Below are 13,750 nucleotides of genomic sequence, written 5' to 3'. Positions count from 1 at the left end.
GACCCTTGGACTGCAGGGAGATCAAATTAGCCAATCCTAAAGGAAATCAACCCTGAATATTCATTGGAAGGACTGATGCTACAGCCGAAGCTCCCATACTTTGGCCACCTGATGTGAAGAGCCAGCCTACTGGAAAAGACCCTGATGCTGGGAAAGATTGAGGGCAGGAGAAGGGGATGACAGAGGATGAGATGGTTGGATGGCATCACTGACTCAGTGGACATGAGTTTGAGCAAGCTCCAGGAGGTGGGAAACCTGGTGTACTGCAGTCCATGGGGTTGCAAAGAATTGGACACGACTTAGCTACTGTACAATTGTTAGAAGTACCGTATAGTCTGAGAACACAAGAGAAGGACACCCAGCTCATCCTTGGAGTATTAGAGAAAGTTTCCTTGAAGAGTTGACATTCAGTCTTAGACCTAAAATCCTAATGATGTTAGTTTGACATGGTTATGGAGGAGGAATAGAAATGTGCCGGGCAGAAAGAGGAACATGTATGCAAGTCCACAATGGTGAGAGACACGTAGGCTTAAGGAACCAGAAGAAATTTGATGTGGCTGAGCTTGTGGGCCACGCGGCTGACTCAGGCTAGAGTAAGGTGAGGATGGAGAAGCCCATGGGCCAGTGCCTTTGGAACCTTGGAGGAATTTGGAACCTAGGAATTGGGCCTAACCTCGGAACAGTGAGGATCCATTAAATTATTCTCAAACAAGTGCTTGGCATGATTATATTTTTCTTTTAGAAAGTTCCCCCTTAACACTGTGTAGAGAATAGGTTGGTGATTGTCTAGACTGGGGCAGGAAAAACCGTTCGATGACTATAGCTAATGTTTGGAGAATCTTACTATATGCCACTTATTGTAGTAGGCATTTTACACGGGTTATCTATTTTAATCCTCACAACAACACTGTGAAAGTAGGTGGTGTTTTTTTTATTTAAGAATCTAAGGTTTAGTCTGTTTTTCAAAGGGTGGGTCACGACCCATTAGTAGACTGTGAAATCAACTTGGTGGACTGTAACCAGAGTTTTTAACTAAAATGAAGAAAACAGAATAGGAAATGTTAAGAGTACCTTGCACAAAAGTATTGTTTCATGAGGTTTTTTAAAAAAATAGATGTGTAGGTAAATGTCTCTGTCTGTGTATAGATAGATACATGTTTACAGTATAAAACGTATTTGCTATTATGTATCTGCAGCACACACCACTGGGTTGTCTTAGATGCAGCTAAGTATTCAGACTCACAGGACGGTCAAGGCCAGCCTCTGCACCAGTCCAGTTGGAATGATATAGGATAGAAACCAGCGCTTGCCAGCAGGATAGAATCAGACATTTTTCTTCAGTAGGAGTCCCTACAGGTGTCCATACAACAGTCTCTATGACTGTCCAGGGACTGCTCAGGTACAGGCGAATGAGGTCTTCATCAGGACAGTGGGAGAGCCTCCCTGGCACAGAAGCCTTATGCCTCTCAGGAGCCCAGTGTATCTTGCAACAATTCATAGGTGTGGCTTTCAAGGTCCCTACAGTGGACATACCCAGTTACAAGAGTCACCCCATTTTAGGAAGCCCAAAGCATGGTGTCTTTTTTTTCAAAAATGTTTTTAGCAAATTTCTATCTATGTCTTTTGCAAATAATGGAAATAGTAGATTTGAGTTAGCAACAAGAGGTCATTTTTACCGTAAGCAGTGTTCCTACTAACATAGTTGGCATTCTTCTGTTATCAGGCTTCCAGGGGTATACAGCTAGAGTTAACTGAAGGTCAAATTCTTACATATAAGGAGAAGATTTTGCCTCTAGGTCACAATTTAGAAAGTTTAAAAACTACTGGCTTAGAGAGATCGGGTATGTTACCTTAGGTTACACAGCTAACTAGTAAGGAGTAGAACCAGGATTTGAACACAGGCATGGGCTACTTCCCTGGTGGCTCAGACGCTAAAGCGTCTGCCTACAATGTGGGAGACCTGGGTTCAATCCCTGGGTCGGGAAGATCTCTTGGAGAAGGAAATGGCAACCCACTCCAGTATTTTTGCCTGGAAAATCCCATGGACAGAGGATCCTGGTGGGCTGCAAGTCCGAGGGGTCGCAAAGAGTCGGACATTACTGAGCAACTTCATTTTCACTTTCAAGGATAATCCCATGTTTTTAATCAGTTTTCTGCAACTGTTTCAGTCAAATGACACAGCTAGAGTCATGGCAGTGAGGATAGAAAAGTAGACATATTTGAGAAGGATTTAGGAAGCAGAGGTAGAGTTGGAAGCATTAGGAATGATTCTGAAGTGTTTTTTTTTTCCTAGTAAGAAAGGGGCATTTATTGAGGTAATGATTATAAGAAGAAGAAAGGATTGGAAGAAGTTGATGCGTTTTAGACGTGTTGATTTTGAACTTCTGATGAAATTTCCAAGTAGAGATGTATAACAGAGAGATGAACAAATGATTCTGAAGTTCAGGAAATGTCTGGTCCTGAGATCCGAGTGTGGAAGTCTTCAGTATGTAGATAGTAATTGAAGCCATAGGATGAGTGAGAATTCCCAGGAGGAGTGAGGACATTGGGAAGTAAAGGCGTTCCAGGACAAAACCCTAGAAATAGTTATATTTTGGATTGAGCAGAGGTAGAGGAAGCCACAAGGGAGACTTAGAGAAGGACTGGCTGAGAACAGGGAGTTAGAGGCCCAGAGATGGGAGTGAACTGAAGTTGTGGGTATGAAGAAATTTAGAATGTGAGCTCAGGACATTGGCAGTGTTACTACCACTGCTGGACACAGGTTCTGGGTGGGACCAGTCTCTGGTTTAGGCATCTGACCTCAGCCTGAAGAGGTGGTATAGTATAGAAGAGGGAGCTATGGTTTGGAATCAGAAAATCTACTTTCTGGGATAGCATCTGGATCCTCTTAAGAGCTGATGCATCTCTGTAATATTATGTATCCTGAGATTTATAGAATTGATAATTCTAAAGTGGCTATCAATAAATATTTGTACTGAATACCATTTCACATATATAGTGTAGAAGATCTGGCAGTGTCTAAAGCTTATAGGACTTGAGAAGTTTAAGTAATACGATAATTGTTCTTTCTTTCTCCATAGGTTCGACCCAAGCCTGTGGCCCAGAATAACATTCCTATTGCCCCAGCACCTCCTCCCATGCTTGCAGCTCCTCAGCTTATCCAGAGGCCCGTCATGTTGACCAAGTTCACCCCCACGACCCTCCCTACTTCCCAGAATTCTATCCACCCCGTCCGTGTCGTCAATGGGCAGACTGCAACCATAGCCAAAACGTTCCCCATGGCCCAACTCACCAGCATTGTGATAGCTACTCCAGGGACCAGACTCGCTGGACCTCAGACTGTACAGCTTAGCAAGCCAAGCCTTGAAAAACAGGTACAGGCACAATATGCACCTGCTTTGGGCAGTAGCTTTGCCATTGAGGCTGGGCAGTCTGTAAGGTGTCTTTATCTTCTCAAAGGCTCTTTATCTCAGCACCATTGTTAGTTGCTTATCAGGAGATAATTTATCCACAGTACAAAAGGGCCATTCTTACTGAAGAAAGTTGGGGTTGCTTTACCCACCGTCTCCTTGTAGGTGGATTCTGATTCTTGTGTGAGTGAGCTCCCCCTGCTGGTTCAGAAGCAGAAATTCACAGATGAGTTCTGCTGCCCTTAAGTCAGGAAGCACAGACAAGGAAGTAAACAGAAAATGCTGTGTTCCTTTCGGCCCAGGGAGAATCCAGATGAGGACATCAGGATACAAGTCAGGAAGAATAAACAAAAAGAGGAAAAGAATTTCACTACAGAGATTTTCCCTGTCTATTATAGACAATGAGGAGCCAATGAAAAATTAAGATTTCTAAAATGCATTCTTTTAACTCTAGAGGTTACAGACATTTTAGCTGAAATACTGAAGCCTTTCATTTATATTTCTAAAATCGGATTTTCTGTCAGAAATGCAAGTCTGTAGAACTAAACCTCCAAGAATACATAAGGGTTCTATGACAGAAAGACTTCTAAAACCAAGAAGAATTATAGGCAGTCACCGTACTCTATTTAAAGAAAAACCAATGACAAGAAAGAATTTTGCAAAGAGAAGCTCTTTTAAGAAGGTTGCTTTAAAAAGTCATTGACCTATTTCTAATTGCTCAGGCTTGAGTTCTCATTCATCTGAAAATAGTCTCTGGTGATCCTGAATCTTCTGCTTCTGGGTGGCTGACCATGATTCAGAGAGGCTGGCCAGATGGTGGGAAATGAGAAGGCTTCCTGCTGCCTTGGCCGCCTTGAGCAGAGGAGCCTTATGCATGGAATACCGGCTTTCTACCCAGGCAGCTCATAAATGCTGCTAATCTGGCACTACGAATCTGGGTACCACAATCTTATATCAGGAAATACAAGTGAAAACACGTACCTATTCCTGGGGAGCCTACTCAAAGCCTAGGAAATGCTTTGAGGAACATTTAGAGATAAATGACTAAACATGCATTTTAGATCATAAGTTTTCAAATTTATTATCAGCGGAGCTTCAGTATGAAATAAAGTAAGATGCCCAAACTTAGGAGTTTGGGTGGAGTCATGTTTGTAGACCATCTGCCGTCATATCCTGTGCTGGCTCTCAGAGGACCTCTGAGGAGCCTTAGAGTTACGAAGAATGTGGTTTCAAAACATTATTTTAGAATGTTGTTTCTCTTTGACCTCTTATTTGATCAAGATATTTTTAGGAGACAAAAATCTTTTCCATTTCATTTCATTTTACATTTCTTATTTTTTTTCTGATTACAGCGATGATAAATATTCATTGTAAGAGAAAATCCAGACATTACAGAAATACATACGGTAGAAAGTACATTCCCTCATGGTCTGTGAAGAGAGTAGACTTCTCCCATAATTTTTTCCTCCTAAGTTGATGCTAGCAGTTTAGCATCATATTGCTCCATATTTTCTTTTTAAAACAAAAGGCAAAACCAGATTATATATTACTTTGTAACTTGTTTTTTCTGTATTAGCTCTTGAATATCTTTTCCTGTCTCAACCTTACATATTGATAGAGCTCTTCATGTTAATTATAATATCATAAAAATATATCCATAAATTAAAAAAACTTTTCCAGCAGTGGACTCCATGGGCTCCCTTCTTTTTGATCTAATAAACAAATGCAGTCATTGCTGTTCTAGTTTAGCAGACCACTTGGCATAGCAGTCTCAGAGGTTATCAAGCTAGGTCAGCAAGGATTCTCTTTAGACTCCATTCTCAGGATTATCTTCAGATCTTTCTACTCTCCCCCTTTTTCTTCATATTTCATTTCCAGTATCTCATTTAGAGCTGTTTACCCCCTGATGGCTCAGAGGTTAAAGCGTCTGCCTCCAATGCGGGAGACCCGGGTTCGATCCCTGGGTCAGGAAGATCCCCTGGAGAAGGAAACGGTAACCCACTCCAGTATTCCTGCCTGGAGAATCCAATGGACGGAGAAGCCTGGTAGGATACAGTCCAGGGGGTCGCAAAGAGTCGGACACGACTGAGCGACGGAACGGAACGGAAGAGATCTCATAGATAGGCAATATGTAGCCATGGAAGTACCACTTACAGTCTACTTGTAGAGATACCCAAACCTGTATCGTAACACTCTGTATGTGACCAGGTTAGATGGGTTCCTTTCTGCTTTCTGCTCTTTTGTTTAGGTTGATAGCAATCACTTAATAAAAATGTGTTGATTCCAAACCAGCTGTTACACTGCATGTACTGACATGAGGGTTGGTAAGTTAAAGCCTGTCCCATCACAGAACTCAGTCTCTAGAGCATTTAGGGCAGGTGCTGTGGCTCTGCCTTCATAGGAGGAAGCATAGCAGGTTGGGCAGTTTCAAAGGCTTCCCTGTAGGAAAGGAAAGAGGTAACATCAGCTGTAACAGCAGTTGTCTCACTTCTCCTCCCCCCGCCCCCATTAGACATCCGCAACTTCTTATCCACCCCAGATGAAAGAGCCCCTGTCTTATCCCTTATTAGAAGCCATATTACATTGTGGCTGTGAGAAACTGAGTGGTAAAGTTTAAAGAGCTTTGAGGCTAGAAACATATTTAAGGGAGAAAAGTAGGTGAAGCCAGACAAACTTACATCGGAGCCCCCACTCGGCTTCCTTGTATGTCTCCGGCATTCTGTGAAATGGGGCTAAACGCCTGTGGATGCTAGAAAGTCATAAAGCACTTAAGTCTGTTAGACTGTGCCTGGCACAGTTAGTTCCCAGGAATTAATGTTCATTTTTTATCCATGCCATCCTATCCCATCCCCTGCAATAAAGCCGCCTGTGTATTTCCCAAGGCTAGACTGCTGAAAAAATCCCAGGTTTTATGGGAAAATTTGTCAGATTGCTACCCGTTCCCCTACTTCCATTTATTATTCTATATAGAAACCTACACAGTATCCGGAGAAGGCAATTGCAACCCACTCCAGTACTCTTTCCTGGAAAATCCCATGGGCGGAGGAGCCTGGTTGGCTGCAGTCTGTGGGGTCGTGAAGAGTCAGACACGACTGAGCGACTTCACTTTCACTTTTCACTTTCATGCATTGGAGAAGGAAATGGCAACCCACTCCACTGTTCTTGCCTGGAGAATCCCAGGGACAGGGGAGCCTGGTGGGCTGCCGTCTATGGGGTCGCACAGTTGGACATGACTGAAGTGACTTAGCAGCAGCAGCAGCACACAGTATCCTCTTAAAAAAAAAAGTACTTCCAAGTTGAGAATATTATCCTATATATTATCTTAAAATCCCAGTCTTCCCTTTAAGGAAATTTGAGGTAGTGACTGTTTGCCCTCCAGTGGGGAGAACAGAGCCAAGTGACCAAAAGATGGATATTGCTTTGCCCTCAATCCAAATTTTAACCTTGATTGGTGTAACCATTTGGACATTTAAAAACTTCGCAGGTGTCTGGCTTTGATTATTCGTGCACCGTGGCCTCAAAAGGTGAATTTGTAATTCAGAGGTATATGTGGCTAATTTAGTTCTAGTATTTTCCAGAGTTTTTGGTTTCTATCTTTTAAAACCGAAAAAGAACAAGATTTGCAAATTCGTACAGGTGCAGAGTAGGAAATAAAAATAAGTAACACAGAATGGGAGTAAACAAATGGATTTTTTCCCCCATTTTCAATGGGAACATGAATACAAGATATCCCAGTCGTATTGTTAATTTCTCTTTGAAATAGTAAGACCAGTGTGACAAAATTGACATTTTGGCCTTGGTGTCAAGAATAGAAAGTAGAAGAGACTGCGATAAACTGCAAAGTAATATACTCTGTCTCAAGGAGGCAGCTACTTTTTGGCAGTAGCCAATTTTTATCATATGAAAAACTTCTCTAAGAAAAGCCAGAGGGCTTCTCTGGTGGCTTGGTGGTAAAGAATCTGCCTGCCAATGCAGCAGACACGGGTTTGCTCCCTAATCTAGGAAGATCCCACACACTGCAGAGCACCTAATCCCATGTGCCACAACTATGGAGCCTGCGCTGTAGAGCTGGGGAGCCACAGAAGTTTGCGCTCCCTAGAGCGTGTGCTCTGCACAGGAAAAGCCACTGCAGTGAGAAGCCTGCACACTACAATTCGAGAGTAGCCTCTGCTTGCCACAGCTCGAGGAGAGCGTGTGCAGCAACGAAGATTTAACACAGCCAAAAATAAATAAAAACCAGAAATCCAGATAGTTTGAGAGATTTTGAGATGTACTTTTGTTCCTAGTGCCTTTTGGTGTCATAAGTAAGGTGTCACATCTGAGGTCACAAAGATTTAACCCTAATTTTTCTTCTAAGAGTTGCATGGTTTTAGCTCTTATATGTAGGTCAGTAATCCATTTTGACTTAAATTTCCTGTATATAATGTGAAACAAGTGTCCATGTGGATATCCAGTTGTCCCAGCACTATTTTTTGAAGAAACTATTCTCTCCCCATTTGAACGATCATCACATCATTATTGGAAATCTGTTGGCCGTGGATGTATGGGTTTATTTCTAGACTGTCAGTCCTATTCTGTTGGCTTATATGTCTGTCCTTATGCCATTACCGACCACACTATCTTAATTGCTGTACTTTTGAAATTGGGAAGGATGAGTCCAATATTTTTCATTTTCAGTATTGTTCTGTCAGGAGTCGTAGTTCTACATGAATTTGAGAATTGTCTTTTCCAGTCTTTCTGCAAAAAAAAAAAAGAGGGGTTGTTGGAATTTTGATAGAAATTGCGTTAAATCTGTAGATTGTATAGTATTGCCATCTTAATAACAATTTTCAGTCTTCCTATACTTGAACATGGGTGTCTTTCCATTTATTTAGGTTTTCTTTATTTCTTTAGCAGTGTTGTATAGTTTTCATATACAAGTCTTTTACCTCCGAGGTTAAATTTATTCCTAGATATTTTATTCTTTTGGATGATATTGTAAATTGAGTTGTTTTCTTAATCCTTTTAAGATTGTTCACTGCTATTATGAGTTACAATGTGTTAGAAATACAGCTGATTTTTGTGGTTATTTTGAATCTTGCAATTTTGTTGAATTCATTTATTAGCTATAGTAGTTGCTTTGTGGATCTTCAGGATTTAATGTTTGTAAGGTCAGGTCCTCTGCAAATAGAGGTTTACATCTTTCTCTCCAGTTTGGATGCCTTGCATTTCTTTTCCTTGCCTTATTGCTGTGGCTAGAGTTCCCACTACATTGTTCAATAGCAGTGGTGAAGGTGGGCATACTTCTCTTGTTCCTCAACTCAGAGGGAAAGCTTTCAGTATTTCGCTAGTGAGTATGGTGCTAGCTGTGGTTTCACATAAATGTCCTTTATAAAGCTGAGAAAGTTCCCTTCTCTTCCTAGTTTTCTGAGTGTTTGTATCATGAATGGGTATTGAGTTTTCACAGATGCTTTTTCTGCATTAACTGAGATGATCATATTGTTTTTCTTTGCCTTGGTTTATAACATGGTATATTACATTGATTTTTTAAAATACCTTCCATTCCTAAGATAAGTTCTACTGTATCATTGTGTATCATCCTCTTAATATACTGCTGGACTTGGTGTGCTAGTGTTTTATTGAGGATTTCTGCATCTATATTCATAATAGATAACTGTTTTTTGGGAAAGTTTGAGAAAGATTGGTGTTAATTCTTTAAATGTTTGGTAGAATTCACCAGAGAAACTGTCTGTCCTGGACTTTCTTTTTTGAGAATATTCTGATTACTGTTTCAATCTCTTTAGTTGTATATTCTGTCGAGATTTTCTGTTTCTTTTCGAGTCCATTTTGGTAATTTGTATGTTTATAAGAATTTATCCATTTCATCTCTATTATCTGTTTTTGGTGTACAATTAAAAAATTTTTTTAAGTTCAGGTATAGTTGATTTACAATGTTGTGTTAATTACTGCTATACAGCATAGTGATTCAGTTACCATTCATCTTTATATTCTTTTCCATTATAGTTTATCGCATCATATTGAATGCAGTTCTCTGTGCTGTCCCGTAGGAACTTTTTTATCCATCCTGTGTGTAGGATGGACATATTCTGCTACCCCAACCTCTCACCATCCCTTCTGCAAGCCCCTCCCCTTTGGCAGCCTATTGGTGTACAGTTGTTCAGTGTATTCTCTTATAATCCTTTTTATTTCTATAAGATTCATAGTAATGTTGCCATTTTTATTTCTAATTTTCATTTTTTGTGTCTTTTTTTGCCTTATCCTGCTTAACTAAAGGCTTGTCATTTTGTTGATGTTTTCAAAGAATCAACTTTTGGTTTCATTAATTCTGTTATTTTTCTATTCTCCAATTCATTTATCTCTACTCTAATGTGGAGGTAATTTTTACTATTTCCTTCCTTCTACTAGCTTTAAGTTTAGTTCTTCTTTAGTTCCTTAAGCTATACATTTAGGTTATTGATTTGAAATCTTTTTTTTTTTAACGTAGACCATTACAGCCATGAATTTCCCTCCAAGCAGTGCTTTCACTGTGTTTCATCAGTTTGGGTATGTATGATTATCATTTTCATTCTTCAGGGAGATAGAAAATTTCCCCAGTGATTTCTTATTTGTTCCACTGGTTGTTTAAGAGTATGTTGTTATAATTTCTACCTACTTAAAATTTTTCAGTATTGCTTTATATCAACTTCTGGCTTCTACTATCATCAGAAAAAATATTTCATATGACTTCAGTCTTTTAAAATTTATTAGGATTTGTTTTGTGTCCTGAAATATGGTCTATCCTGAAGAATGTTTCATGTGTACTTAAGAAGAATGTGTATTCTGTTGTTGAGTAGGTTGTCCTATATGTCTCTTAGGTCTAGCTGGCTTACAGTGTTAAGTCCTCAATTTCCTTATTGATCTTCTTTGTACATGTTCTTTCCTTTATTTAAAGTGAGGTGTTAAAGTCTTTAATTATTATTATAGAACTGTTTATTTCTCCCCTTCAGTTCTGTCAGTATATGCATCATATATTTTGAAATTGTCATATCTTCTTGATGAATTGACCCTTTTGTCAGTGTATGATGACCTCTCTGTCTCCTATAACAATCTCTGACTTAAAGTGAGTTTAAGTGTCTGATATTAGGGTAGCCATCCTGTACTCTATTGACTACTGTTTCCATGCAGTATCTTTTTCCATTCATTGATGGATACGTTTTTGTGTCTTTGGCTCTAAAATATATCTCTTGTAGAGAGCATATTGTTGGATCTTGGTTTTTTTAATCCATTCTGCCACTCTGTTGTTTGATTTGTGAGTTTAATCTAGTTAACATTTAAAGTGGTCACTGATAGGCACACAGTTATGCCATTTTGCTATTTTGTTATCTACATGTCTTACATCTTTTTGGACCAATGTAACTTGATTTGATCCCAGCTTAGCTTCACTAGTATACAAAAGCTCTGCCCACCACCCCACCCCTGTTATGTTGTTATTGTTTCACATTACATCTTTATGTATTGTGTAGCCATGGATACATACTTACAATTACTGTTTATGCATTTCTCTTTTAAATCATATAGGAAGCAAAAAGGAAAGTTACCCCTTACTAAGGGGTGATGCATTGTTCTGCTTTTGCTACTTTCAGGATTCTCTTTGGCTTTTGACAGTGTGATTGTGTTGTGTTGCAGTATAAGTCCTCTGAGTTTATCCTCCTTGGAGGTCACTGAGCTTCTTAGATATATACAGGCAAACCTCGGAGATACTGTGTGTTCAATTCCACACCACCACAATAAAGCAGATAAAGGTAGTCACGTGAATTTTTTGGTTTTTCAATGCATATCAAAGTTATGTTTATACTGTGGTCTACTGAGTGTGCAGTAGCATTATGTCCAAAAAAAAATCATATACCTTAATTTAAAAATGCTTTATTGGCAGAAATATTGACCATCATCTGAGCCTTTAGCAAGTTATAATCTACAGTAGTAGCATCAGAGATCACTGATTACCAAACACCTTATTTATATTATTAAATATAATAATAACAAAAACGTTTGAAAAATTGTGAGAATTACCAAGATGTGACATAGAGACAGAGTTGCCCCAGACCTTCAGTTTGTAAAGAATGCAGTGTCTGCAAAATCCCATAATGTGAAGTACAGTAAATAAAGCAAGGTATACGTGTAGATCCTGTGTTTATTTCATCAAATTTGGGAAGTTTGCAGCTGTTATTTCTTTAAAGATTATTTCTGTTTCTTTGTCTCTCCTTTTCCCCTGGGAATTACAACACATATGCTTAGTAGTGTCTCACAGGTTTCTTAGGCTCGGTCCGTTTTTCTGCATTCGTTTTTGTGTCTGCTCCTTAGACTGGTTAATATCAGTTGTCCTGTCTTCAAGTTCACTGATTATTTCTTTTGCCTAAACTCCCTTAGTGAATTTTTCATTTCAGCTATTTTTCAGTCAGAGATTTCGATTTGCTGCTTTTAAATAATTTCTGTCTCTGTATTAATATTTTGTTTTTGGTAAGCTGTTGTTCTCCTGGGTTATTTTTTCATTCTTTGCCATGGTTTGCTTTAGCTCTTTGAACATATTTAAGACAGTTGACTTAAAGTCTTTCTCTAGGGAGTCTGATGTCTGGGCTTCCTTAAGGCCAGTGTCGTCTTACTGTTTTTCCCCAATGAAACAGCTACACTTTCCTGTTTATTTGTGTGCCTCCTAATTGTGAAAAACGTTCACTTTTAAATTACAGCGTGATAACTCTGGAAATTAGATTCTCCTCCTACCCCAGGGTTTATTGTTATTGATTGTTGAGAGCCTCTGTTGTTTTTCTGTTTAGTGCCTTTTCCAGACTATTTTTGCAAATACTATTTCTTGTCATCTGTGGTTATTGAAATCTCTGTCCTGTTAGATTTACTTAAACAACTGGAGCCAAAAAGAAGAAAAAGGTAATAATAAGAAAATTAAAACAAAACCAGAAAACCTGTCTTGGTCTTCGCAGATTGGCTTTGAGCAGGGGCGTTCCTTCAGTGCTAAACAGGCCACCTGTAACTGTCCTAGACCTCGCCTCTTGCTTGGATAAAGCTCACAGATCAGCAGAGGTGCAAACTTAGGGTTCTCTCAGCTGTTTTCGCAGACTTAGGGTTCTCTCAGCTCTTTTCTAAGGATGCCTCTTGTCCCGGTAATGCCCTGTGCACTCTGGATTCCCCGGTGTATGGGATAGCCGTTTGAAGCCTTTCCTCCTCCAGGAATCTTCCTCCTCAGCTTCCTTCTTCCTGGGCCTCTGGGTCTGTCTGCTGCGTACTCCATCCAGCGTCCTTCGCACACATAGCTGCAGGTAGCTTATGTCTAGATGCTTTCATCAGATGGCACTTGGAAAGCCACTCCAGCCGTAAGCGGGCAAACAAGGGTCAACCTCTGTACCAGTCCTCAGGGGATTACCAGACAGGTCAGAATACACAGCCACATGTTGAAAACAAGGTTCAGCAAAACACACCAGGAGCACAGGTTACCATCTCCAAAGCCTCTGCTGAGCTAGCAGATGGCTTTGTAGGTATGGCAAGCCACTCCAGTACTCTTGCCTAGAAAATCCCATGGACAGAGGAACCTGGTAGGCTTCAGTCCATGGGGTCGCTAAGGGTCGGACACGACTGAGCGACTTCACTTTCACTTTTCACTTTCACACATTGGAGAAGGAAATGGCAACCTACTCCAGTGTTCTTGCCTGGAGAATCCCAGGGATGGGGGAGCCTGGTGGGCTTCCATCTATGGGGTCACACAGAGTCGGACACGACTGAAGTGACTTAGCAGCAGGGAAAAATAGTTTCTTAACAAAATTTAGCAGCTTCTTTGTTCATTACGTGTCTCCCTGGTTGTTCTCAGTTGTTAGATTCCAAAATTTTAAAAAGTTGATTCTGTCTGTTTCTGCCATATTAATGTTCGTTTCAGTGAAAGGAATGATTATAAAACTCCCTGTCGGCCATTTCTGTGATGTCACTCCTCTCCCCTAATGTTTTTTTTTTTTTCTTTTAAGAAGTTTTAAGCAACAAAATTATTATCCCACACAGTTCTTGAGGTCAGAAATCAGGTTGCCTCTCATGGTAGTCCTGGCTCAAGGTCCCTGACAAATTTGCATTCAGACTAGTTGGCCAGAACTGCAGTCATGTCAAGGCTCAAGTTGCCCTGTGGCATGTGGAATCTTCCTGGACCAAGAATTGAACTCGTGTGTCCTACATTGGCAGGGGGATTCTCCCACTGAGCCACCAGGAAAGTCCCCCTTCCTGTTGTCTCGCTTGGCTTATCTTTTTTTTTCTGGATGATTTTGGTATTCTTTATGTAACCGTGAGATAGCTGTACTCTTCTTACATGA

The 13,750-nt window shown here is 40.1% G+C and overlaps 1 protein-coding gene across 12 annotated transcripts in view; it reads left to right on the top strand.

Annotated features, from left to right (window-relative positions):
- The window catches only part of PHF21A (PHD finger protein 21A), a 187,746-nt gene that overhangs the window by 153,849 nt on the left and 20,147 nt on the right, over nucleotides 1–13,750 (top strand). For all 12 annotated transcript variants that reach the window (XM_055423934.2, XM_055423927.2, XM_055423936.2 and 9 more), the window contains one exon: nucleotides 3,081–3,374. In XM_055423934.2, the coding sequence (XP_055279909.1) occupies nucleotides 3,081–3,374 (294 nt within the window). The remainder of the gene's footprint in view (nucleotides 1–3,080; nucleotides 3,375–13,750) is intronic.

This window comes from Moschus berezovskii, chromosome 14 (assembly GCF_049115385.1).
Source record: "Moschus berezovskii isolate FMDL1 chromosome 14, NW_MosBer_1.0, whole genome shotgun sequence".
Classification (NCBI taxonomy): Eukaryota; Metazoa; Chordata; class Mammalia; order Artiodactyla; family Moschidae; genus Moschus; species Moschus berezovskii.
Note: the sequence above shows the minus strand (reverse complement) of the source record. Positions and strands in the feature narration are given on the sequence as shown.